At 36.1% G+C, this 27,803-nt stretch overlaps 3 protein-coding genes across 3 annotated transcripts; 2 read left to right on the forward strand and 1 right to left on the reverse strand.

The window, feature by feature from the left end:
• The first annotated feature begins 20,843 nt into the window (after window positions 1–20,843).
• LOC113281154 (inactive leucine-rich repeat receptor-like protein kinase CORYNE) lies at window positions 20,844–23,065 on the forward strand. The gene is made up of 2 exons (XM_026529812.1): window positions 20,844–22,162; window positions 22,658–23,065. Exons 1-2 carry the CDS (start codon window positions 21,267–21,269, stop codon window positions 22,965–22,967), a joined length of 1,206 nt encoding a protein of 401 aa, XP_026385597.1. The 5' UTR covers window positions 20,844–21,266; the 3' UTR covers window positions 22,968–23,065.
• Window positions 23,066–24,074: 1,009 nt separating this feature from the next.
• LOC113277329 (light-regulated protein, chloroplastic-like) lies at window positions 24,075–24,914 on the forward strand. The gene is made up of 3 exons (XM_026526459.1): window positions 24,075–24,307; window positions 24,401–24,559; window positions 24,669–24,914. Exons 1-3 carry the CDS (start codon window positions 24,132–24,134, stop codon window positions 24,742–24,744), a joined length of 411 nt encoding a protein of 136 aa, XP_026382244.1. The 5' UTR covers window positions 24,075–24,131; the 3' UTR covers window positions 24,745–24,914.
• Window positions 24,915–25,597: 683 nt separating this feature from the next.
• LOC113281155 (54S ribosomal protein L19, mitochondrial-like) lies at window positions 25,598–27,119 on the reverse strand. Its single transcript, XM_026529813.1, has one exon. It carries the CDS (start codon window positions 26,240–26,242, stop codon window positions 25,775–25,777), a length of 468 nt encoding a protein of 155 aa, XP_026385598.1. The 5' UTR covers window positions 26,243–27,119; the 3' UTR covers window positions 25,598–25,774.
• Between the last annotated feature and the right edge of the window lie 684 nt (window positions 27,120–27,803).

Genomic DNA, 27,803 nt, shown 5'->3' on the forward strand with positions numbered 1-27,803 from the left:
TGTATAATAGCGTTTAACACGTTCGAATTATGCTTTACAACACTTATCTCGGTATCATTATATTCTCCTAATGGTTTCACAATAGTGGTTCCGTCTCTAACAGCTGTCGGTACATCGTATCCATTAACTAACTACAAGTTTCCATGTCTCAAAGTCATGGGCTTGTAAAAAGGAACGCATAGAAATTTTCCATCATAAGTAATTCGAGCCATCAAATGCTGGCGGTACGTTTATCGAGATCACACTCTTGTCCACATAGTCAGATTGCTTAAAACACAGACTTATTAGGTCTTAAACATGTTTGCATGTTATGATACCAATTGAAAACGCGGGGGTACCAAAATACACCACCAATTTTTTCTTAGGCAATCTGTATAGAAAAACTTAAATATAATTCCGAGAGTTCAACTTAATGAATCTCAATCAAGGAATAATATTTATAGCTACTGAAAAAGCGGGGGTACAACAAGCACACCCAACAATTCGATTAGCAATCTGTATGGACAAACTCCAATATACTTTCTAGAGAATCAACTAGACATTCAGACTCAATCTAGATAAAAGTATATCAAAGAGTTTATATCTCAATCTCTCGGTTTGATATATACTCAAGCAAAATAGAAATCTGCGAGTCTTTATCAAATACTAGAGAGATAACTTGGATGGTACCAAAGACCAATATCCAAGTGTCAATCAATTTAAATCAACAACCAAAAAGTCGGATATTCTAATTGATTGAACAACGCACAACCTGTGATATTTCAATTATATAAACAAATATAATGTGGAATATAAATAACACAGACACCAGAATTTTGTTAACGAGGAAACCGCAAATGCAGAAAACCCCGGGACCTAGTCCAGATTGAACACACACTGTATTAATCCGCTACAGACACTAGCCTACTCCAAATTAACTTCGGTCTGGACTGTAGTCGAACCCCAATCAACCTCACACTGATACAAGGTACAATTATGCTCCTACGCCTCTGATCCCAGCAGGATGCTACGTACTTGATTCCCTTAGCTGATCTCACCCACAACTAAGAGTTGCTACGACCCAAAGTCGAAGACTTTAATAAACAAATCTGTATCACACAGAAAAGTCTACGGTAATAGATAAATCTGTCTCCCATGAATATACCTACGAGTTTTGTTCCGTCTTTTGATAAATCAAGGTGAACAGGAACCAATTGATAAACCAGACTCATATTCCCGAAGAACAGCCTAGTATTATCAATCACCTCGCAATAATCTTAATCGACGCAGCGAAAAAAGATATTGTGGAATCACAAACGATGGGACGAAGTGTTTGTGATTACTTTTCTATCTTGCCTATCGGAGATATAAATCTCAAGCCAATTATTACAATTGTACTCGTAACCATAGAAACAACAAGATCAGATCACACAACTAAAATAAAAGTAGTATCAGTCTGGCTTCACAATCTCAATGAAGTCTTTAAGTCGTTAACCTGGTTTAGAAGAAGAAACCAAAGGTTAAAGGAGAATCGACTCTAGCTATGAAACTAGTATCACACGTAAGGTGTGGGGATTAGGTTTCCCAGTTGCTAGAGTTCTCCCTTATATAGTTTTTCAAATCAGGGTTTGCAATCAATGTTAGTTTGGTAACAAAGCATTCAATATTCACCGTTAGATGAAAACCTGATTAGATTCAAGCAAATATTTCTCAACCGTTAGATCGAAAACTTAGCTTGTTACACACAAATGAAATGTCCAATTTTGGGTTTATGTAGCCATTCCCAAATATTAACATTTGTTGGTTCAACAATAGTTAACCAAATGGTTATCCATATGATCACTTTCATATCCACCATATTCTTCTTCACCATAACTAGTCCAAATGACTCAAATGAACTAGTTAGAAAGTTGTTCAATTGCTTAGATCTTATGTAACTACACAAGACACAATTGAAGCAAAAACGGTTTGATTCACTCGAATCGGTTCATGAACTTTATAGCCATGGTTTGCAAAAGCATTCCTCAGTTTATATAAACATGAGTTAGAGAACAACCGATTTTAGATATAACCTTCTCAAGTTAGAGGACTGGGTTCGCGGACTTAATCTCACGGAAGGAGTTCACAAACCCCAACAGAAATTCTCTTGTCGAGAACTTTCGCCGATTAGCGGGCTGAGTTCGCGGACTTGGCTCACGCCACATTTCGTTTCTCTTGATCAACAAAGTTCGCAAACTTTGGTTCAAGGAATAAGAACTTATACATATATGTGTTTCCACAATAATGCTTATATCCTACCAATGGTTATGTAATCTAAACTCTCATTTCAATCATTGAAACATTCTCATAGGACGTTATATAGCCGTTATTCGCATACCATTTTTCGTCAGAGCAATTTCCAAAGTGATTGAAACATAACATGACTTTCGTCACTAGGTAAAGATGAATTTGGCTAAAGCGAAAGCTTACCAACACATATTTCGAGAAATAGATAGGCGAGTTAAACTCGGCTCGAAATAACAAGTGTGTATAATGAAAGTCTATACATCAACATGACTTTTGTCTCAAGAGTAGGAGACAGAGTAGATAGACTTTTGAGTGACAGATAAGTTCAAGTCTCCACATACCTTTTAGTCGATGAAGATCCACCAGTTCCTTGAGTAGTCCTTCGTCTTGTATGACGATTGCCATGTAGTCTTGAGCTCAACTACACTTTCTATCCTAGTCCGAGACCTATAGCTATGTAGGCTAGAAATCAAGACTTACAGTTTTGATCACTAACATTGACAAACATGCTTGAGATATCAACGCATGAGAGTTCGACCGAGCAATGCTCTAACAATATCCCCCTTTGTCAATTTTAGTGGCAAAACTATTAATACATATGGAATACAAAAAATAAATAAATTAACTTTTGTACCTCCTATTCCACATGCCTAATCTTCAACATTACTCGAAATCTTCGTCACTTCCAAGTACTCCAATGATCCCAAAGGTTGTAAATTTAGCATCATCGTTGTTGAAAATCCGTAGCTATAACAACAAGAAAACAATAGTTATCAATCATTGTTATACAGTGTCATAGTATCATTACACGGCGTCAAAGTCCAATTGTATCACAACTTCAACAATAATACTATGGTGATATGTATCACTCCCCCTTAGTAAATACACCATGTCACATGGAAACTACTCCCCCTTACATAATGATCCGAAAACCATATGTATTTGTAGTGTGAACTACATATTAATTCTCCCCCTTTTTTTGTCAATAAAATTGGCAAAGGTACAAGAACAGGATCCTGATGAAATTTCCGAAAGAGACATTTCTTGACCAAAAGAAAGCAAAAATATATCAACTTGTTCTTTAGATGCAATCATAAAGCCGAAGCTAAATGCATTCATTAAGGAGTTTATAAAGATACAAGATAACCCCTATAATATTCCACAACCGCACTCCCCACAAAGATTTGGCAATTAAGCGCAAGTTCAAAAGAACTCTCCCCCATTAAATGTCATTCCCGAAAGAACAACAAGAGCGACCTTAATTTCGAAAGAAAAGAAGGATTTCTTTGGACATAACAAATCAAATACAAGTATGAATTTGAATCCAAAATACTCAATTAAATTAACCACAAGAGAACCCATGATTAATTTAATCGAAAATGCTCAAACATAAGTGAACTTATGGAGACTAAAAAAAAACAATTAGATTAATCACAAGAGAACCCATAATTAATCTAATCGAAATACACAACCAAACTAATCACAAAAGTAATTAATTTAATTGGTCATGCTCGACATAAGAAAACTTACGGAGCAACAACTCAATAACCAAACAAGATGATTAATTTAGTTGAAAATGCTCGACATAAAGTACCTCACGGAACAACAACATAGCTAATCAAAACAATCAACTTGGTCATTTTAGTGCTCAACATAAGACACTTTACGGAGCCTCACAGTAATACATAAAATATGGATCATGGAAGATCAATTACTGCGGAACACACAAGGATTCATTTTATTTTCCATCACTATTCGCATAATGACATTCAATAGACATAATCCTTGTAAGCAAAAGATTTTAACCTATTTTCCATCAATAATTGACAATATAGGCTTAACTTTTGTATTTGTCAAAATTCCATTCATTCTTTTATCAACATATGAATATCAACATACGAAAGACTTTACTTTTGACAAGATATGGGATAGTCAAGTTCACGGAGGTAAACACACAAATCCCATAAACAATTGCGATATATAAAACTATAAAGATTAATACTGCAAAAATCATCTTCCAAACAAATTTAGAATTTAAACCAATAAATCTAAAAACATGAAGATGAAAAACATTGGACATAGCTATGTGTAATCACAATAATGGCTATTCCAAACTCTAGTTATTCTTCTAAACAAAAACCGAAAAAAAAAAGATTTACTAGACAAACAAAGAAGAAATCAACAATCTAAGGAACAAAAGCAGACTCCAGTGATATGGCCGAACACGAACTAAGGTCAAATAGACGGTTCAGGATCCTCATGAGTCTTGGCGTCTTTGAGCTTGTGATAAGAAACATCCATTGCATCTTCAGAGAAGAGATTCTCTTTGTGAAGATCATTGATGTGAGATTTTATGAGACCATGGTCAGTTGAAACCTTTTTCAACTCAGTTTTCAACACATGAAGACTTTTCAGAGTATCAACGAGCTGCAGTTTTGCTTCCTCAAAATACTTGAGAAAGTCATGGACCACTTCAGCATAAATCATATCATCTTTCTCAGCATTCTCATGAGTATACGCATAGTAACACGAGGCATTTGGATGATTTTCATCTACAAGTGTTCTTTTCTTCCTCCCTTCGGATTCAAAACCAATACCTTTATTAAGAAAGCCTTTAGCAAAACCACACGATTGTGAAGAGGACGCCATTCTTGATAAACCAAAATAACCTAGAGTACGCAAACGTGACTCAGAGGTTTGGTATTTATATGTTTTCTTAGGGAAGAAGTCCTTTAGGGTTTACAAATTGTTGACTCGTGATGGTAACCCGTGTACACATACGAATACAACATGGACCAAAGGAATAGAACAACAAAAGAACTTTTGCGACGTGAAAATTGATAAATAGCTCAATAAATTCCTTACTATAGGAGTAATTTAGAGCACAAGTGTAGCAGCCCACAAAATTGCAAAAGAATTGCATAAAGAGAGAAACGATATAACAAAAATACATCCTAGACAATATTGTCTGCAGGCACTAGTTTAGCTATAAGCGATAAGGGGATAGCTCAACTAAGCAGAACACCAAATTGCCGTAGTATACCTGATTTTTACACATCTTTCTCAACGGGATTTTATGAGGAAGTTCTTAACCCTTGTGATTAATTAGCACAAGTATGAGCTCTGAGCTCATTAAAAGAACTGTGTTTATGATCGAGTCTCTTTTTCCTTCTGAATCTAGAGAGATATCCCTTTTTATGTGAGAAATTATCATAAAACTTACTGTCATCAAAATACGAGACATAGTTAGAGTTCTTACAAGAAGAATTTTGACTTGAGGAGGATGACAACCTGTCGACAATTTCATTATATCCTTCAATTATCTCCATCAGGTTATTTCTCATATCATCAATTTTTCTTCTTTCTTCTGGAATTTCGATCACCTTAAGGGAAATGTTATTTCCAGAGGAAACGACATGATCTTTCCTTGGACGATTCTTGTTAAGACTCCTATTCTGCTTTAGAGCATTTGAGGAACTCATTGAACTGAACTTCCTGGTAACATACACAGGGTAAGTATGAAAACTGGTTTAGACATACGAATGTCAGTTACACCTTTGAGAATTAAGTCTAACTTGTGTTGAAGTTGAACCAAGTAGGATTTATTCAACCTAGAGTTTCTCTTTTGTTTAGCAGAGCCTTTTGCATCGCAAAAGAGGCATACTTTCTGATCACAAAAGTGATTAGACAAACTAGTCTTAACAATCTCGTTAGGAGATTTCTTCCTTCCATGTGATGTGGAACGTCCTTGATCAATGGGAAATTCAGACACATTCTTTGCAACAGGAAGGGATTCCAATTTTACTTCTGGAGCTGGAACGTTTTCAGGCATAGAAGAATTACTTGGTATATTAGACTGCTTAGAGCATCCTTGAATAGATATTTTACTCAAGCGATGTTCAATTCCAAAGCATCCTTTTTGAGGCTAGCCTCAAGAGTCATACGTGAAGAATGATCTTCAGTATTTTCTTTGACTTTGCAGTCTCTTATTACACCAAGCAGAACATCGACATGATGTTTTAACCGATTAAATCTATCAGCTTGGATTCTAGAAAGATTTAGAATCAAGACACTCTCTTCAGCTGTTTCCCGTTCATTTAGAGAAACAGACTTTTTTGAAGGGTAATCGGAAATACTCATGTCGGAGCCTTTATTTCTGGTGACGCGTTTATCAGAGATACTATCGTCCATCCTCAGATCGTTGCAAATACAAACTTGTAAGGTCTTGAACGTTTTTGCCTGCTCTGATACCAATTGAAAAAGCGGGGGTACAACAACCACACCCAACAATTCGATTATCAATCTGTATGGACAACTCCAATATACTTTCTAGAGAATCAACTAGACAGTCAGACTCAATCTAGATAAAAGCATATCAAAGAGTTTATATCTCAATCTCTCGATTTGATATATACTCAAGCAAAATAGAAATCTACGAGTCTTTATCAAATACTAGAAAGATAACTTGGATGGTACCAAAGACCAATACCCAAGTGTCAATCAATTTAAATCAACAACCAAAAGGTCGGATATTCTAATTGATTGAACACCGCACAACCTTTGATATTTCAATTATATAAACAAATATAATGCGGAATAGAAATAACACAGACACCAGAATTTTGTTAACGAGGAAACCGCAAATGCAGAACACCCCGGGACCTAGTCCAGATTGAACACACAATGTATTAAGCCGCTACAGACACAAGCCTACTCCAAATTAACTTCGGTCTGGACTATAGTTGAACCCCAATCAATCTCACACTGATCCAAGGTACAATTATGCTCATACGCCTCTGATCCCAGCAGGATGCTACGTACTTGATTCCCTTAGCTTATCTCACTCACAACAAAGAGTTGCTACGACCCAAAGTCGAAGACTTTAATAAACAAATATGTATCACACAGAAAAGTCTACGGTAATAGATAAATCCGTTTCCCACGAATATACCTACGAGTTTTGTTCCGTCTTTTGATAAATCAGGGTGAACATGAACCAATTGATAAACCGGACTTATATTCCCGAAGAACAACCTAGTATTATCAATCACCTCACAATAATCTTAACCGACGCAGCGAAAAAAGATATTGTGGAATCACAAACGATGAGACGAAGTGTTTGTGATTACTTTTCTATCTTTCCTATCGGAGATATAAATCTCAAGCCAATTATTACAATTGTACTCGTAACGATAGAAACAACAAGATCAGATCACACAACTACAAGAAAATTAGTATCGGCCTGGCTTCACAATCCCAATGAAGTCTTTAAGTCGTTAACCTGGTTTAGAAGAAGAAACCAAAGGTTAAAGGAGAATCGACTCTAGCTATGCAACTAGTATCACACGTAAGGTGTGGGGATTATGTTTCCCAGTTGCTAGAGTTCTCCCTTATATAGTCTTTCAAATCAGGGTTTGCAATCAATGTTAGCTTGGTAACAAAGCATTCAATATTCACCGTTAGATGAAAACCTGATTAGATTCAAGCTAATATTTCTTAACCGTTAGATCAAAAACTTAGCTTGTTACACACAAATGAAATTTCCAATTTTGGGTTTATGTAGTCGTTCCTAAACATTAACATTTGTTGGTTCAACAATAGTTAAACAAATGGTTAGCCATATGATCACTTTCATATCCACCATATTCTTCTTCACCATAACTAGTCCAAATGACTCAAATGAACTAGTTAGAGAGTTGTTAAATTGCTTAGATCTTACGTAACTACACAAGACACAATTGAATCAAAAACGATTTGATTCACTCGAATCGGTTCATGAACTTTATAGCCATGGTTTGCAAAAGCATACCTTAGTTTATATAAACATGAGTTCAAGAACAACCGATTTTAGATATAACATGCTCAAGTTCGAGGACTGGGTTCGCGGACTTAAGCTCACGGAAGGAGTTCACAAACTCCAGCAGAAATTCTCGGGTCGAGAACTTCCGCTGGTTGGCGGACTTGGCTCACGCCACATTTCGTTTCTCTTGATCAACAAAGTTCGCAAACTTTGGTTCAAGGAATAAGGACTTATACATATATGTGTTTCCACAACAATGCTTATATCATACCAATGGTTATGTAATCTAAACTCTCATTTCAATCATTGAAACATTCTCAGAGGACGTTATATAGCCGTTATTCACATAACATTTTTCGTCAGAGCAATTTCCAAAGTGATTGAAACATAACATAACTTTCGTCACTAGGTAAAAATGAATTTGGATAAAGAGAAGCTTACCAACACACATTTCGAGAAATAGATATGCGAGTTAAACTCGGCTCGAAATAGCAAGTGTGTATAATGAAAGTCTATACATCAACACAACTTTTATCTCAAGAGTAGGAGATAGAGTAGGTAGACTTTTGAGTGACAGGTAAGTTCAATTATCTACGTACCTTTTAGACGTCGATGAAGATCCACCAGTTCCTTGAGTAGTCCTTCGTCTTGTATGACGATTGCTATGGAGTCTTGAGCTCAACTACACATTCTATCCTAGTCCGAGACCTTTAGCTATGTAGGCTAGAAATCAAGACTTATAGTTTTGATCACTAACATTGGCAAACATGCTTGAGATAGCAACGCATGCGAGTTCGACCGAGCAATGCTCTAACAGCTATATCTATTTTTCTCACAATCAGGAAGTATACAGAAACAAATCCGTGAACTTGATTTGCGTGTGAGAGTAATTGGACGATTCCAAAGACCAATATCCAAGAATCAATCAAGTTGTATCCAACAAACAAGGATAGATGTATCTACTTTGATTGATTAACGCACAACCCGTGATATTTCAATTATAAAGATAAACAATATAATGCAAAAAAGAAATAACACAGACACCAGAAATTTTGTTAAGGAGGAAACCGCAAATACAGAAAACCCCGGGACCTAGTCCAGATTGAACACCAAACCGTATGAAGCCGCTATAGACACTAGGATTCTGCCAATTAACTTCGGACTGGAATGTAGTTGAGACCGAATTAAACCCTCACAACAATTCAGTTACAGTCGCGCTCCTTACGCCTCTTGAATCCCAGCAGGACTCCACGCAATTGATTCCCTTAGATGACGTCCTTTACAGCCTAACAGTTGCTTCAACTTAATTGAATGCTTTAAACCAATCTGCCTCCCACTAATAAGCCTATATGTGTGATTTCCTTTTTGATCGCAGATCAAGGTGAGACTGGAAATCGATAGCAATTTACAAAGTCTAGCTAACCTAAAAATCTGGACTTATGCTTCCTGAAGAGCAACCTAGATTATTATTCACCTCACAAGTATTAAACTTGTGGAATCAACAAAGTCTGAGACGAAGAGAACTTTGTGATTTCTATCTATCTTGATTGATGGAGAAATCTCAACAATCAAACAAGATCTGGATACTCGAACTATCAAGATAAAAGATAGCTGGACTCGGCTTCACGAATCCCTATGAAGTCTTTTTAGTCGCTAAATCCTAGAAGGGTTTTAGGAAGAGGACGACTCAAGTTTACAACTTGGACACACAAAAGTAGTGTCGGGATTCAAAGATCCCAATTTTTTGAGGTTCCCCTTTTATAGACTTTCAAAGCATAAGTTGCTTTAGGTTTAAGCTAAGATAGCTTTGGAACCAAGCAAACAATATCCACCGTTAGATGAATCTTTGAAATATGATTGACATATCAAGATATACACTCTGGTTAGGATGAACCGTAACTGAACCGTGTGCAAAGACAACGTTCATAAATGGTTAGCCGAAAGTAGCCGATTGAACTATAAGCTTAATCATTTTCATAAACACTTAAGACTTTTAAGTTTGAGTCACAACCATAGGTTATAATGTGATCAATCATGTCTATATAATGTTCTTAGAGATTTATTCAAATGCTAATTATCCCACATAAATAATTTTATGTGCATCTTAAAATATTCGACATGGTAAGTACGTGTACCAGGTATGTGTAATTCAACCTTGTTCGTGACTATATTTGTCATGGTACACATACCGGGTATGTGTACCCTTAAGAAAAATATAAGTTCCAGAACATACAGAATTTTTCCAATTTGCGTACCGGGTATGGATACCACATCGGTTTCAAAACCAACAGTCATTTTTCGGTATGCATACTAAGTATGCCCATTCCAGGTTCACGAGTCCACGAACTTTTTGTGGTATAAATAATGGGTATGTGTACCACTAAATTGCTGCCGAACTATAGCCACGCCGGTACTTATACCAGATACATGTACTACGGTTCCGGACCTGTAACATTTTCCATGCAAGTCTGCAACCATTCAGTTTACAAAACATTTTTAAGCCAGGGCTATAGTTCTTCTACCTTTCAAGCCATCCACTTCACTTGTATATCTCCTTGCCCTTGGAAAGAACGATTTTTTGGGGACCATGGTTTTTTTGGGGGACCATGGTTTTATTTTGGGTAAAGACATTAGAAGTAAATCTAGGTCACCCCTTATCTAGATATTTATATTAATACCTAAATTAACCTCCTGATTAATTTTTTGGTAATGATTAGTTAGTGTTAATAATAGTTAGCGTAGTGATTAGTAAAATGATTAAGTTAAAGATAATTGATGAGATTAAAAAATCAGATGTTTTTTTTTTGAAAAAAGAAGCAGAATTATTGAGAGAGTAAAGTTGGAGAAGATGAAGAAGGAAAACATGAAAAACAAAGGATTTTACCAACCACAACCGAAGGAAGAGTATTTGGGTACCCAGGTATGTTTCAAACTTAGATAATGTTGGTTGAATTGCTCCAAATTTTCAAAAAACTGTAAATTTTTAGGGTAGATTTGGGCTTGTTTGGTTACCTTATGTGAAGAACAGGTTACCGAACTCATCTGAAAGTGTAGTTCGGTTACCTTTTCCATATACGCAGGTTACCGAACTCGTTCTTTAATGGATGTTTTTAGTTGTTCGGTTACCTTTTCCATACACGCAGGTTACCGAACTTTGTTTATAGGACTTACAGAGTAATGTTCGGTTGGTTCGCAAACTTTAACCCAACAACATATCTAACCGAACTCCACATGTATGCAATTAATGAAGAGTTCGGTTTGTCAAGATTTTTTGCGAACAAACCGAACATAGTGGAACAAGTTCGGTTAAATTGTAACTCAACATAGTAGGCAAAATAACACAGTTCGGTTACATTGGAAAAAAAAAATTCTTTTTGGAATATAATAGAGTTCGGTTACTAGATAGTTTTAGAAATTCTTGCGAACCAACCGAACAAGGTAGGTAAAGTTCGGTTATATCATAACTCAGCATAGTAGGAAAAATAACACAGTTCGGTTACTTTTTTTTTTTTTGTATTATGGGTAGAGTTCGGTTACTAACTAGTTTTAGAATTTTTTGCGAACCAACCGAACTCGGAGTTCGGTTATGAAAAATTAAATTCGTGATAACCGAAGTGTTCTTCGTGTACTTGGTTTCAGAATGTTCGGTTACAAAACTAGTTTTTTTTAAAACTATTTCTAACCGAACATGCCACTTTAACATCCATTTAAACCATATTTTGATGATTTCTACTCAATTTTCGTATCCAAAAACGAATTAAAAAGATTGATGGGTTTTTCAATCGAACGAGGAACGTCAAAGAAAGAGAGAAGAAGAAGAGAATAAATTTTTTTTCAAAATTAAAAATTTTCGATTGCTCTTTTGATTTTGATTTGATTTTGATTTTGGTTAATAAATTCATTTAGATTAGACGTAGGAGTATATGATTAGATTTATATAGTTATTAAGTTAGTTTTAATTTAAATTAAAATATAGGATAAATGAATATTTATCTAATTTTGGGACACCCCTTATAAGTATAAGGAGGTTGACCTAAAAAATCCTTCCGTGGAAAAGTACATGGAACAGTCAACTAACCTTTCCACCAACTGCAGTCCAATACATGGCTGTCCCACGTGTGCCAGTTTACGGCAATGTGTGTACCCTTAACCTGCTAAAAGCTCCAAGCATGCGTACATAATTATCTATCCTTCTTTCACACCATCCTAGAAGCACCATTTTTCGAGTATTTCTTTTTCTCTTTTCCTTTATAAATGAAAAACATTCTCATGGTAACTTTTTTAATCACACGTACATAAAAATCAATTCTGTTTTAATCCTTTAATCAGGAATAACCCTCTCCAGTCCAGTCTCCATTTTCCATTTCATTTCACTGCACACCAATCATGAATGCCTTCCACCCGGGAATCAAAAAGCAAGAATTTTAGTGTGAAATTTCACAACCATTTTTAGAACAAAAAAGACCTACTTTTTGTAACGGAAAATGAGTCATTTGTCCAAATATTTTTAAAAATGGTTATAATGGACGAATAAAAATTAGTAAGGGTGAAATGGACACCAAAAAAATAGTAAGAATGAAACTAGATTCATCCTGCTTAAACTTAAAAAAGAGCGAGGATGAAACTTGATGCATCCTGATGTAAATTAAAAATAAAAAAAAAAGTATTTGAAAATGGGTAGGATGAAACTGCTTACATCCTGGCTATTTTTACATTCTCGTCCATTTAAACGGTATCAAATTTTACATGTCTTTTTCATCCAGGAATTGTTAATTTTGATCTTTTTAACCAATTTTGTGTTTTTGTAAAGCAAAATATATTTATTTCTCACTTTTACTTTTTAAATCTAATTTATACTTCTGATATCCAAACACGCAATAATTAATTTTGCTTAGGAGAAGCATTTCCGCATCTGATGTCCAAACGTAGTTTTTAATCATCAGAAAATAAGTTCGTTCTGCATTTCCAAACCATTTTTCATATGCCAACACGTATCTTTTTTCTAATAGGAAGAAAATTTACAGAATTGATATTAAAGATTTTGTTTAGAAAGGTAAATTTTGTTTAGTCCTACTCCATAGTTTAGAGCGACTGCAATGGTACGACTAAACTCAAAGATCAAAGACCAAAAAAAAAAGACTAAATATGAGTTTAATCTGTATTGTGACGTTATGGGGAGAAGACCAAATTTGGTCGCGCGTAAAACAGTTTTACGCATGAAGACGGGCGGAAGTATTAGTTACGTTTCATTTCTGGGCGGAATTATAAATTACATTTCAAACGGGCGTAAATATAAATCACGTTTGTTATCAAGCGTAAATAAAAATTACGTTTGGTAAGGGGCGGAATCTTAAATTCCGCCCGCTGATCAGACGGATTCCAAATGACCGCTCGAAGAAACGTAAAACTAAATTCCGTCCGAGTTAAACACGGTCACACAGCACGTGTGAGATCAGACGGGCGGAATTTTGGTGTCCGCGTGATGAGTTGTACGGACGGACATCTTCTGTCCGCGTGATGAATTTGTCAGGCGTAAAATATTATTACGCCTGAGACGGGCGTAACCAAAATTTCCGTTTCATTAGGGTTTAGGGTTATGGCGTACTCTCCTGTCCGTCCGATCAAATCGGGCGTAATCTTAATGAACCGCACCTTCCACCAATACCGCCTCTCCTTCCCAACCACAACCCATCTCTTCTACACGAGCCTTCTTCTTCTCAGTTCATTTTCTTCCACAGTTCATATTCTTACACAGTTCATATTCTTGTTTGCTTCACCGCTCCTCTTCAGTTCATATTCTTCTTCTCCATTCCCATCTACCAACCGTACAGATACCCTAAAAACTCCACAAAAACCCTAAAAACTCCATTATAAGGTATGTATTTTCTACTTTCTTTATTCAATTTGTGTAATAATAATATCATGTATTGTATTTTTTGTTCGAATTTATTTCAATTTGTGTAATAATATGCGCAGGTATTGTATTTTTTGTTCGAATTTATTTAGGGTTTTTACGTTGAAAATTGAATCAGACTTTATTACTAATTGGATATTCATATTGGGTTAATCAAATCTTATTAAAATTGGGTTAATCACATCTTAATCCAATAGTATGTTAATGTTAATGTTATTACTTTTGTTACTGTTTCGTAATTTAATTTAATTTTTTGTTTTATTTAATAGTTATAAATATTAATAATTGGATAATTATTTTTTGTTAATTTAGTTACGTGATTTAATTTAATATATTTTTTTTTAATTTAATTTCGTAATTTAATTTATTTATTTGTTAATTATAAATAGTTATAAATATAGTTAATTGGATAATTATTTTTTGTTAATTTAGTTACGTGATTTAATTTAATTTATCTTTTTGTTAATTTAGTTTCGTATTTTAATTGAATTTTTTGTTAATTATAAATAGTTATAAATATAGTTAATTGGATAATTATTTTTTTGGTTAAATTTATGTTTATGGAATTTTATGATGTTGAAATTTTGTTCGGTTAAATTTATGTCTATTATGGTTCGTGGATTGGTCTTTTAATTATGAAATTGTATTTAACATGTTTGTGCGTAGAATGAACAAGTTTATATCGAGGTTTAGTGGTCGCCAAAAGACCAACAAGAGACAAAAATCTACCGAAGCTGATTACAACTTAATCTCTACCGGTCAAATTGAGGAGGTCGACGTCCCCGGGTTAGGGAGGTTTCCTATAGTGGAAGATGATAAGCCGCACGCTACTGAAGACATTACATTTTCAGACGCACCAACATTTAAGTTTAAACATCGTGGATGTCTGGCATCGGTAATTCATTATTATAAATTTATTTCAATACATTGTCCTAGAGTTAAATATTTGATTGAAAAAGCGGGGTGGGAAAAATTGTTGAACATAGAGTGTAACGTTACCCAACATGCCGTTGTTGATTATATTGTTGAGAGGTTTTGGGATACAACCAACACGTTCCATTTTCCATTTGGTGAGATGGGGTTCACGCCATTAGATTGGGTCATGTTAACTGGACTGAGTATCGGTGATGGTTATGTAGTTCCGTATGATTCGAGCCTATACCAATTTGACTATGTCCGTGAGAAGATTTTTCCGGATATCACACAGGGAACAAGAGGCGCGTCGTGGATATCAAACTCAATTACAATTACATATTTAAGCTCATACTTCAAAGAAGATAAGTTGGTGGCGGCTAATGAAGATTCTCTCCTCGCCCATAGAATAGCAATTGCCTTTTTTATGTATGTTTTGGGTCAATTTTTCTTTCCTAATGCAAAGAACTATATTGATGCTGGATGGTTAGCTGCTTTCGAAGAAATTGATAAAATACAAGACCTTGACTGGGGCGGTAGTGCCTTTTCGAGATTGTATGCAGGTCTCCGACAAGCTTGTAGGAAACAACAGAAGGCACTAAGCGGGCCCTTCCAAATATTAGAGGTATTTTGGTAATCGATTTTATTTTAATTTTCAACGTAAAGTATATTTTCATTTAAGTTTATTTCCTTGGATATATTAATTTGATTCATTAATTTTATGGACTAGTTTTGGGGGTATGAATACCTAGGCATATGTCGACCAGACATCTCAATGACGGTAATGAACAGAAATGGCCTGTAATTTCCAGATGGAATGGAAGGAGGTGTCAGAATGATATTATTCGTTGTAGGATTTTACTGAATCAGCTGACGATTGACCAAGTGACATGGCACCCATGGGAATCATACACCGACGTCCTCAGTTCTGAGATGGGAAAGTCTGCTAGGAAGCTGTCGGACTCGAGATGGATATTTTCTTGGAATGGCGTTGTGAGTTAGACATGATTTTTTATATTATATCATTAATATTAATCGTCAATAACATATTTTTTATTTTTCGTTATTTATCTAATTAATAACGTACTCACTACAATTATATTCCTTTTTGGTTATACAGCATAATGTTTATTTAGGAGAAAGATGTTGGAGGCAAAACCATCCCTCGTTTGCTGTTCCCATGAGACTACATGTAATTATTGGGCATTTGGGTGATGACCAAGCAAAACTCCTGCTAGCGGACGGTTTTGTTGATGCAACCGAGGTGGTGCAAGTTGTGCAGTATGAAGTATATTTAGAGTATTGGAAAAAGGTTACTAATTTCAGAAAATATGTGACACATCCTGATTGGGAGGTCCAAACATTTGGGTACAGCGGTGACTTCTATTCTACCGAACTTGGAAAACCAGATGAACATGTTCTTATTCCACCGCAACAACAATTATCGCCCGTAAGTGTTCGTTCAACTTTACATTGCTTATTTCAAAAAAAAAAAAAATCTCATCTATCTCATTTTTTCATGACAGGGCGATAGTTATGCATTATTCCAAGAATATGCTGATTTTACTAAACAATTTCGAGATTTTACATTACGAGAAACGAAAGATAGGATGGAGTGTCTATTAGCGAAAGATGAACTTATAGGAAACCAGAATAATAAGATCACGGAATTGGAGTATCAACTGTCTCTTTTCCGAACGCCACACACCATCCAACCTTCCATTGGATTCGGCGCCTTTTCCCCCACATTGCCCCCACAAGTGTGGAGTTCTATGAGTCAAGGATCATCTTCAACGTCCTCGGTCAGGCCCATTCCGAGAACGGCTTTTATCCCACCGCGATCGGCCTCCGGATACGGGAAATGTTTAGCCGGTGATGACTATTTATATGGTTTAGCTTTGAATTTATTATGTTATTTATCTTTGTTATGTGTAGTCATACTAGACATTTATTATGTTATTTATCTTTGTTATGTGTAGTCCGTGAGTAGTCAGTTCAATACTCAATCAAATTTCTATCAAATTTCAGCGATGGTTATTTGAATCCTTATCAAATTTCAGCGAGTAGTCATTTCAATAGGCAATCAAATTTCAGCGAGTAGTCATTTCAATAGGCAATCAAATTTCAGCGAGTAGTCAGTTCAATACTTTATCAAATTTCACCGACTAGTCATTTCAATACGACAAACACCTCACTGACAAACAGTTTACAAAATTTGTCAAATACTTTATGTTATTTTATTTATTAAAGTAAGATGTTACAAAATGGAAGCATGTGATCTCCGTCACTCACTCTATAAATACCAACACACCTCTTTTTACAATCACACACTTATTCTGATTCGATAGAATATGGAAGCATATGAGAATACCGCTCACTATTGTTCTTCTGTTTCATCTTCTTCTTCTTCTAATAGTAGTTTTTATTCCTCGGATGATGATTCAATAGCAATTATGCAAAATAACATGGCCGTTAGTATGGGAGTCCTTGTTACCAATTCTAAATGGCCTCAAACTCGTATCAAAATACCAAGAGATCGTGAGACTGGTGCTGAACTTCTGTGGAACGACTATTTTTCTCCGTATCCAAACCAACCACCTAATGTTTTTCGCAGAAGATTCAGGATGCGTCGACAATTGTTTAACAGAATAGTGGAAGGTGTTACAGCCGAAGACAGATTTTTGTGCAAAGGCCCGATGCGTGTGGAGTTTTAGGATTAAACCCTCATCAAAAAGTAACTGCAGCGGTGCGAATGTTAGCTTATGGATGTGCGGCAGATGCAATAGACGAGTACTTACGCATAGGCGAAACCACGGTGTTGGAAGCAACTCGGAGGTTCTGCAAGTCGATTGTCAATGTGTATGGGAAAGAATATTTGCGTGAACCTACGGCTGGTGATGTTGAGTTGTTGCTCAACCAAAACAAAGATAGAGGATTTCCAGGGATGATAGGTAGCCTAGATTGCATGCATTGGAAATGGGATAAATGTCCGTCTGCCGAATCAGGGGCTTACACCGCGTATAAAGGGAGCGAAAGTATCGTGTTGGAGGCGGTGGTGTCGTATGATCTATGGTTTTGGCATGCATTTTTTGGTATGCCAGGCTCTAACAACGATATTAATGTGATGAACCGTTCATATGTTTTTCGAAGTCTGGTCACGGGAAAAGCACCACCGGTGAACTATGTGGTAAACGGTCATTCTTATGACATGCCGTATTATCTAGGTGATGGAATATATCCAGAAATTGCTACTATTATTATGGCGTTTAAACATCCGCTTGGTAGGAAAAAAGAGATATTTTCAGCGATGCAAGAGGGTGCAAGAAAAGACGTAGAGCGGGGATTTGGTGTACTTCAACAACAGTTTGGAATCATCAAACAACCTGCTAGAATGTGGAATCCAGATGTGCTTGCCTATATCATGAAAACGTGTATTATCTTACATAATATGATAGTCGAGGATGAGCGTCTACCCGGTGAATGGCCACATGTTTATGATCATCGTAGCAACCCGACACCGGTTAATATATTAAGAGGCAACAGTGAGGAGTTTTCCCAAATTAGAGCTGAGCAACGCCGACGTCATATGCGCAGCAAAGATAGGCATATTCGCTTGCGCGATGACTTAATCGAACATATATGGGCAGAATATGGGAATTAAAAGGTTGGAGACGAGGAAAAATATTGAATTAAATGTTGTTTCCCATATGAAAAAATTATGTGATTTTATTTTAACGAATAATTTAGAAATGTATTAACTCTATTTCATATACTCATCACTTGGTAAATTAAAGTAAGATGTTACAAAATAAGTTAAAGTTGATTAAATTAAATGAAGATAAAATTAAATCCCAAATATTACATAATAATACGACTAATGACAAAATTAATACATATTAAAACGTAAATAAACTACTAAAACTATTATCACTTATTATTAGACTTAATACTTAAGGTTCGAACTATCCCGTTTTGACGATTATAATTGGCTCCTTTTGTCCCGTACTATTAAAGCCTTTCGAAGTTCGAAGTACTCCTTTTGTACATGATCCAATTTGGAAAGATCCATCATCATGATGCGAAATTCATCGTCTGCGACCTCCTTGGCTATTTTAGCCGCATGCTCAGCTTGTTTTTGTGCAAACTCGGCCTTTTTTTGTTCCATCTTGAATCTTGATTGTTCCCGGTAATGAGAATTGAAATTTTCTTGCTGTGTAATAATTATTCCCATCAATTCCTCTTGGCTGTTGGATTTCTCTCGCCCGGTTTTCTTCATCGTTTAGCTGCTTTTTTTCCCATCTGACGAAGGTATGTATTCTCTATGTCTCCTTTATCTGTGTCGTTACCGGACTCGACTTGAGTGCCATCTTCCTCGGTATTCACGCTACTATCCAAATCGTGCGTCGTATCAAAAACAAAAGTCGATCGACGATTATATTTTATATTTTCTATGACAATTGGGTAGCACTCTTCGTGCCTAAATTTTCTTCCATGATTGCATTCCTTAAACCGTTTGTTTACTTCTTCGAGCTGTTAATGTTTTTAAAAACAATTAGGTTCATGGGCATCTCAATATTAGAAAATAATTGTTTCAAAACAGAGAGAATACTCACGGTCATTTCCGGACCCCATCCCGTATGATATTCACCTTCCACTTCCGCCTGTTTTGCCGAAAACAACGCCACTTCTTTACTTATTCCCTGAAATCGTTTTTGCCAGGAACTCCAAGACCGCTCTGGTTTATCCGGTAAATGAGCTTCAATATCATCCTTGATACGAGTCCACAACGCAATCTCTGATTGATCGGCTCCAACGCCGGGATCTTGAGATATTGATAAATGAATTTTACACATCGTGACATCTTCGATTGTCGTAAAATTTGGACCTCTTGCTATTCGTGGTGTTGACATTAAAAACGATTCGATGAAAATTCTCAAAATGATTTGAAATATGGAAAACTATTTTTTCTTCCTGATACTATTTTTTTGTTGCCGAATACAAACGAATGATATGAAAATGTGAAAGGAATTCATCTGGTATATATAGGTATAAAATAAACCTGTTATTAACATTCAATTTCAAACGTTCGAAAGATAAAAATATCTTACCAACGGTCAAAAATCTGCTACGCAATCTCCAACGCCAACGTTCGAAAAATTTATCATTCTAACGTTCGAAAATTTTCATTTCATGTTTCATAACTTTGATGAGGCGTAAATAAAATGTCCCTTTGAGAGGGGCGGAATTTTGGTGTCCGCCCCAGAGAGGCGTAATTTTGGTGTCCGCCCCAGAGAGACGGAATTTTGGTGTCCGCCCCAGACAGGCGGAATTTTGGTGTCCGCCTGGCAACGTGCGGAATTCTTCTGTCCGTCTCATCAGGCGTAAATTTATGTTACGCCCGCAACAAATGTAAATTTAAATTCCGCCCCACCAACATACGTAAATTTGGTTTACGCCCGTTAACAAGCGTAAATTTATGTTACGCCCAGCATCAAACGTACTTTAAGTTTACGCCCGACTATATCAGAATTTGGGATTTGGTCGCGACCATATTTGGTCTGAAATTTGATCTTTGGTCCAAATTTGATCTTTACTCCGTCCCACTGTGTTAGGATCTCATCCCATAAATTTGGTTATACTCGCCCACTGTGGATGCTCTTAGAGCTTACTTTCAAGTTGTTAACTTGACCATAGTTTCCCTGATTCGGAATTTACCGCGCACAACAGCTAGCTAGGTGTAATTTCTCTTCTTTTTGTGCACAAATTTCTAGGATTTCGCTTTCGTTCTCGTGACATGAAAATGCTGACATGTCGAGTGGGTCCCACACCAAAAGTACGAAGCAAAAAAGCGCGAAAAGAAGACAAAATAAAAAAATGGAAAAAAGAACCAAAAATAAATTACAGTAGAGAGAGAAAAATGAAAAGAAAAACAGAGTAAGTAAGATTTTGTACATAGAAAGAGAGAGAAGTGAGTAGACTAGAGAAGGGAAAGAGAGGACTGAGAGCGAGAGTACCCCTCAGCTCAGCTCAACCCCATACCTACTGTCTAGAGTTTGTCTACTGTCTTCAGTCAGGTTTTGTTCTTTTGAAGATAAATTAATGAGTTTAGTTCTGTTTTTTAGCTGAAAGAATAATTATCTGTGAGAAAAAAAGAAAAATTTTCATTCTTTCTGGATATTAAGTTGTATTAGATTTCTGGGTTTATGATTTTATTCCAAGATGAAGCTTTTTGAGTTTTCATTCTTAAGTTTTGTTTGGAGGGGTTCCAGGAGGTTATTTGGTTGAAGCTCAAAAGAACTAGATTTGAACCTTAAAACAACTTGTTTTCAATTTTAAGCAACTTTATTTCAGTTCTGGGTTTCTACTTCCTCTTCAATGGAGAAATCATGTTTGGGAAAAACCCTAACTCAGATTCTCATTATCTTTCTTTTCATCTTCTTCTTATATTCATTATCATTACAAAATGTTGAATGTCGAGGAGAAGCAACATACCACCAACACATATCTTCATCAGATGCACCACCTCCATCTAGAGTACCTCAGTTGCAGAAGAATTGGAGAAGAATTCTACTCAGTGTATTGTTCGGTTGTTTAACTGGATTCGTCGCTGCAATTCTCGCAGCAGTTTTAATCAGATTACTTGTTCTTTACATGAATAGAACTCCAATCCTCAAAGGTCCAGTAGTGTTTTCACCAAAAATTGCTCCCAAAACACTTCAATTAGCACTCTCTAATGAGAATCAATTGCTCGGGTCGAGTCCGAACGGGAAATACTATCGAACAGTGCTCGATAACGGGTTAATTGTTGCAGTAAAGCGACTTGAGCCGTTTGAGGTTGGTTCTCAAGAGACACAGAGCAAGTCAGTCAAGAGGAGGGTTCAACAAGAGTTGGAGATTCTTGCTAGTGTTAGACACAGGAATTTAATGAGCTTGCGGGCGTACGTTCGCGAAAAGGATCGGTTTTCGCTTGTTTATGATTATGTAGTGACAGGTAGTCTTGAAGATGTTATGAATAGAGTGAGGCTGAATGAGTTGCAACTCAATTGGGAGGTGAGGCATAGGATTGCTGTGGGTGTTATCAAAGGGTTAGATTATCTTCATTCTAGTTGTAACCCCAGGATTTTGCATTGTAATCTCAAGCCTAGTAATGTTATGTTGGATGCTGAGTTTGAACCTAGATTGGCTGATAGTGGGTTGGCACATCTCATGACTAATTTGACTAGATTGTATTCTTCTGGTTATACTGCTTCTGAGTGTTTTCAAAACTCCAGGTACCTTTTTTTTTTCTTTCTTCTTTTCTCTTTCTGTCCATTTAAGTTTCATTTTTTGGGTAGAAATGTTGTTATCTATGCAAGAATCTTTAGTGATTGAACTTAGGGTGTGGTACAACTTAGTGTTTTAGGAAACCATTGAATTTTGGATAATTGCTACGAGTTTGGAATCGTTTGTCGAAAATTTGCACTATTTGATGTTCATGTCTTTTAGCTGTGGAGATTGTCATTCCATAATTTTGAGCACCTGGGGCACTTTTGCATGCTCTTTATCTCCTTTAGATCACTTATAACTCCAGCCTCCAGGGATTGGAATGGCTTTGGAAAACTTAGAATCTCAGCTTTTCTGGTTCAAGAGCTTCCATGGAAGTTTACAGGGTTATATCTGTCTGAAGTCAGCAATGATATGGATTTTTGTTGGGCATATTGTTCTACTAGATTTCTCAGTTTCATTGTGTTGGTTCTAATTGAGTTTGTTGTGTTCATGCTTAATAGATACACGGAGAAGAGCGACATCTTCAGTTTTGGTGTAATTTTGGGTGTTTTGCTAACTGGGAGAGACCCTTCTGATCCGTTCTTTGGGGAAGTATCAGGAGGTGGAAGTTTAGGACGGTGGCTTCGCCATTTGCAGCAAGCAGGAGAGACAAGAGAAGCATTGGACAAGAGTCTTCTAGGGGAAGAAGTAGAGGAGGATGAAATGTTAATGGCTGTGAGAATTGTAGTTGTATGCCTTTCCGATTGCCCTGCTGATCGACCTTCCAGCGATGAGCTTGTTCCCATGCTCACCCAATTGCATAGCTTTTAAAGGTAGAATACAAGTGCTTGGCTGTTGCACCCTTGTTACCTTTTGGCATCTGCGGAATTCTGCAATAGGGTTTTGTGGGTTTGGTTTCCATGAAACTACATTTCTTGTAGATTTTGCATCTGTGCTACTCCCCACTGAGCAAACTCGGCCCCATAAACCCCATGGTAAAATTAGTATAATTACACGAGTACTCCAATGTTTGAGCGGAGACTCGAACACCTGACCTCCAATGCTTGAGAGTCAGGCTCCTGGCCAACTGGGCTAACCCCAGATGGTTGGAGCTTCCCTGTTTACTCTACTGCACTTGCAAATTGCAATGAGAATCAACTAAACCTACAAAGTTTAAGCTGAATTTATGGCATGGGCTAAATGTTTCTCTAGTAGAACGATAAGTTGGCATAGATGTCCATGACCTGTATCCGAAACCTGTCGGTACTTTAAATCCTACATCCCCAAAAAGAAAGAACAACCATAAGCCATAGAAAACACTTGACTAATTTTTATTTCAAACTGAAGAATAAAAATACTTGCTATCATTTTTTGGGGATTAGGTATGGTTGGGTGCGTCTTTATTGATTCTTCTCTCCCACTAACCCAACTTTAAGATACTTCTGAATGCAGTTTTTATGTTCTTCACTTTACCCAATTCACATAGTAAACAAAAAAGGATATGAGGAAGCAGCATCTGGTTGGTGGTGGGAAAGGGTCTAGGTGTGGGCTTATATATGTTTTCTTTTCCTTCAAACTTTTTATGTACAAAGCAATAGTGGTCTTGATTAGCAGAAGTAAGGAGGTGCTGCAGCTGCTGCTAGAAGAAAAACTCTAAGAAATATAGCTATTTAGCTGCACCTTTAGAATGAATCATTCATGCACATATGTGACATATATGCATTCCTGGTTCCTGTGAGAAAATATCATCTCAAATAATAGATATCGAAAACAAAACAAAAACCTAGTTATCCATTCTGTCTGTATAGAGAGATCTTCCTATGTGTAATGAGCTTCAAAAACCTTATCCAGTAAAAAATATCTTTCCCACCTTATCTTCAATTCATCCTACTCATTGTATAAATTAACACGGCCTGACTTTTATAACTCATTACAAGCATACTGCATCAAGAATCTCAAAAACTTAATTGTAACACAAATTAGAAATCCACCAAAATGAATGCAGCACTGTGCTACACACCACCAGCTCCCCCATCTCTAAGACTCCAAAATACCTCATTTTCGCCATCAATATTCACTGCAATGTTACAAACAACACCTACACCTCAAAGATACAGAGTGAAGGCCAACCCCAGCGAGAGTTTGACGGTTGATTATAGCTCTCCAGCCTCGTAAATCTACTTTTCCTGTCACCTTATTATTCCTATTCCTATCTGAACAAGGATGACATATGACTAATCTCATTTGTTCTTTCTTTTCTCCAGCGTATTTCCCGCAGAAGCTTGTGATACAATTGGGGGAGAAGCTTGCAATGTGGAAATGTATCCAGAAGCTAAACCCAAAGCGGAAAACAAAAGCATAGCACCAAAGACCACTAAAGAATCAATTGACAGAGAGTACTTAGAATACAATGAACCTAAGACGTAAAACTCTAAAATCCACCAGCAACTTATGAAGCTTAATTTGTTTTCTCAACAAATCGTCAGCACACATCCTGATTCCTAACTATAATTTTTTATTGAATGCTTACAGGGTATTCCCAGCCGAAGCTTGTGACGATCTCGGTGGAGAATTTTGCCAACCTGATTATCAAAAGGGTGTCTACTAAAACAAAAATCTCAACTCAATAACTGCCCCCAATCTTCTACTTTCTGTATCTCGATGTAAATTATGTTTAGCTGAAGTTAAGTGTAACTAAATAAGATACAAGTGATTTTCTACAAGTGTCTGTCTATGATCAAACTTAACTACAAAAATGCAATATCAATTATCAAAGCACAAAAAAAAGAATAATCCATGTTACTAACTAATACAACGAATCAAACAAACTCAATTCCGAACAAAGAGTTCCATTCCTCATTTCACATTACACTTCCAATTCATTGTTATACAAAAGTACTTTATTCATCACCAAACAACCTGATTTTCGCCATTGATATTCACTCCAAAGTTACAAACAATACCTATACCTCGAAGATATCAAATGAAAGCCAACGCCAGCGACAGTTTGACGGTTGATTATAGCTCTCCAGCCTCGTAAATCTACTTCCCTGTCACCTTAATATTCCTATTCCTATCTGAACAAGGGATGAAACGATGCAGGGGCATATATGACTACTCTCATTTATTCTTTCTTTTCTCCAGAGTAATATAGCTCTCCAGCCGAAGTTTGTGACGATCTGGGTGGAGAATTTTGTCAACCTGATTATCAAAAGGGCATCTACTAAAACAACAAACCCCAACTCACTAACTACTGCCCCCAATCTTCTACTTTCTGTATCTCGATGTAAATTATGTTTAGCTGAAGTTAAGTGTAAGTGTAACTAAATAAGATATATGTGAAACTCTACAAATGGTTGTCTATGATCAAACTTAACTACAAAAATGAGATATCAATTATCATAGCACAAAAAAAGAATAATCAATGTTACTAACTAATACAACGAATCAAACAAATCCAATTCAGAGCAAAGGGTTTCATTCCTCATTTCACATAACACTTTCAATTCATTGTTAAACAAAGTACTTTTCATTCATCACCAACAACCAAACTTATAGAACAAATAAACCCCAAAACTAAAAATCTACCCAATTTTTCAAACTATTAAATCCAAATCCTTCTCCGCTGTTGTAATATCTCAATCCAATTCGTCCTGAACTTTAATACCCATAGAATTAGCAGTCCCAATAATCGATTTACAAATCGATTCTAGACTCATATACTGACAGTAAGGATCAGATTGTTTAACTTTGGCAATCTCATAAATATGTTTAGGTGTTAAAGTGGCAACAACAACATGACCAGAACGGCCACTACCAGATTCAATCCCAGCAGCTTTTTTCAAATACCAAGTAACAGATGGAGATTTCACAGTGAACTCAAATGTATTATCTTTAAATGCTGTGATTGTTACTGCCATTGGTGTATCGGGTTTGTATTTTTGTGTTCTTGCATTGAAATCTTTACAAAATGCCATTAGGTTTAAACGATACTGACCTAATGCTGGACCAACTGGTGGCGCTGGTCTTGCTCCTCCTGCTGGTACTGTTGATCTTATTGTTGCTGATATTGGTCTTCTTGTTAAGATTTCTTTCAGTGATGCCATAGGAACCGAAACTTTTTGAGTTTTTTTTTTCTTTCTTTGGCAGAGAAATGGTTCCGGGAGAAATGAAATTGTTTGCAGGAGTATAATAGGACGAACGAAATTCTACTTCTTCTTTTTTCCCGAAGGAAAGGGTTTTACCTGATTCCCATCCCAACTTTCCCTATTTCCAATCCACGTAAATTCCCATCCCCTATTCTCCTATGTATCACCCATTTAAATTTTCATTTTTCCTAAATGCATATCTTGACTTTTTTTATTTACACCAACAAATGAAATCACCCAACAACTAAACATTAAAAACCTAATTTAGGGACAACTTGTTCTCCATCTCCACCATGACACCAACTACATCTTCTTCCCAACTCCACCACCACCTTGAGATTTGCCACTCCTTTAAATTTATTTGTGAACAGAGCATGCATTCTCATCCGATAACAACATGTGGTATTGCAATATAATCGGTAACTCATACTATGAATTTTATTTATCATCTGGGGATGTTTTTTGAAGCCGTCGTATGACTCGTATCAATACCGAAACTATATTGTTCGGAACCAACAGCAGTGGAATAGATCAGTGGTACATGATAGAGTTCTTTGGGAACGAATGGTAATCTCGCAAATGTTACGGCAAAGATGGAAATATAATCTGTCAATTAAGAAAAAAGATTTGGTGTTCCTCAGAGACTAGGACATAATATTTAAATAATTATCATGCCTGATTTGTTGGATTTGTAATTCAAACACGGTTTACCTTAATCCTAATATTTAGGAATTATTGAACAAGTTTATGTAGAGTCCCATGACGTGGGACGTGTGAAGAAGGTGTCCTAGTCTTTTGGAAGTGATTTACGTATCATGGACGTAGAACGTGGATCCTAACAAATAGAAGTTATTTGTTGTGTTAACGTGTTCTTGTAAGCCTATAAAAGGCATAATATGTTGGTTACTGAAATGTATGCAGAAAGTGTTTAATCAATGTAATTCTTATGAGTTTTGTGTGTGATATCTCTCTCTCACTCCTCTCTTAATCCTTGATGGGAAATCCGTCATGGTATTATAGCTGGGGTTGAGAGTTGAGCAGAGGGAAAGAGTTGCAGAAAAGAAAGTTTTAGAAGAGTTCAAAAAAAAATTGTTTAAAGTTTTAAGAAATGTTAAGAGACAGTCTAGAAAAATTGTTTTCAAAATTTTGTTTTAAAATAGTATTGATTTCACCATGTGAGAAAAGTGATGTTAGAAAAATTGTTTCAGGGGAAGAAAAATTGTTTTTGGGAAGAAAAAAATTGGGTTTACTTGATGAAGAAAAAATAGATTTTTGTGTGTTTGGAAAACAAGGGTTTCCATTGAAAAAACGAATATTTGAGGTTAGAAAACATGGGTTTCTAGCTCATGAAGACAAAGTTGGAAAACAAGGGTTTTCAACTATGAGATGAAAAGAATCCTATGAATTAGGTCTATGGAAAACATGGATTTCCACTGAAAGAAGAAATTATTTTTTGAGAAAGGAATTTTCTTTTATAAAAAATATTTGATTATGGTTTTAGCTAAGAGTCGTCAAAATA

The sequence above is a fragment of the Papaver somniferum genome, chromosome 5, assembly GCF_003573695.1.
Source record: "Papaver somniferum cultivar HN1 chromosome 5, ASM357369v1, whole genome shotgun sequence".
Taxonomy (NCBI): domain Eukaryota; kingdom Viridiplantae; phylum Streptophyta; class Magnoliopsida; order Ranunculales; family Papaveraceae; genus Papaver; species Papaver somniferum.

What these genes read in the sequence shown, in the direction of transcription:
- LOC113281154 (XM_026529812.1), top strand. Translation starts at nt 21,267, where the DNA reads ATGGAGAAATCATGTTTGGGAAAAACCCTAACTCAGATTCTCATTATC. An exon ending in GAGTGTTTTCAAAACTCCAG is followed by an intron (nt 22,163 to 22,657) that starts GTACCTTTTTTT and finishes CATGCTTAATAG; the next exon opens with ATACACGGAGAAGAGCGACA.
- LOC113277329 (XM_026526459.1), top strand. Translation starts at nt 24,132, where the DNA reads ATGAATGCAGCACTGTGCTACACACCACCAGCTCCCCCATCTCTAAGA. An exon ending in GATTATAGCTCTCCAGCCTC is followed by an intron (nt 24,308 to 24,400) that starts GTAAATCTACTT and finishes TCTTTTCTCCAG; the next exon opens with CGTATTTCCCGCAGAAGCTT. An exon ending in GAATACAATGAACCTAAGAC is followed by an intron (nt 24,560 to 24,668) that starts GTAAAACTCTAA and finishes GAATGCTTACAG; the next exon opens with GGTATTCCCAGCCGAAGCTT.
- LOC113281155 (XM_026529813.1), bottom strand. Translation starts at nt 26,242, where the DNA reads ATGGCATCACTGAAAGAAATCTTAACAAGAAGACCAATATCAGCAACA.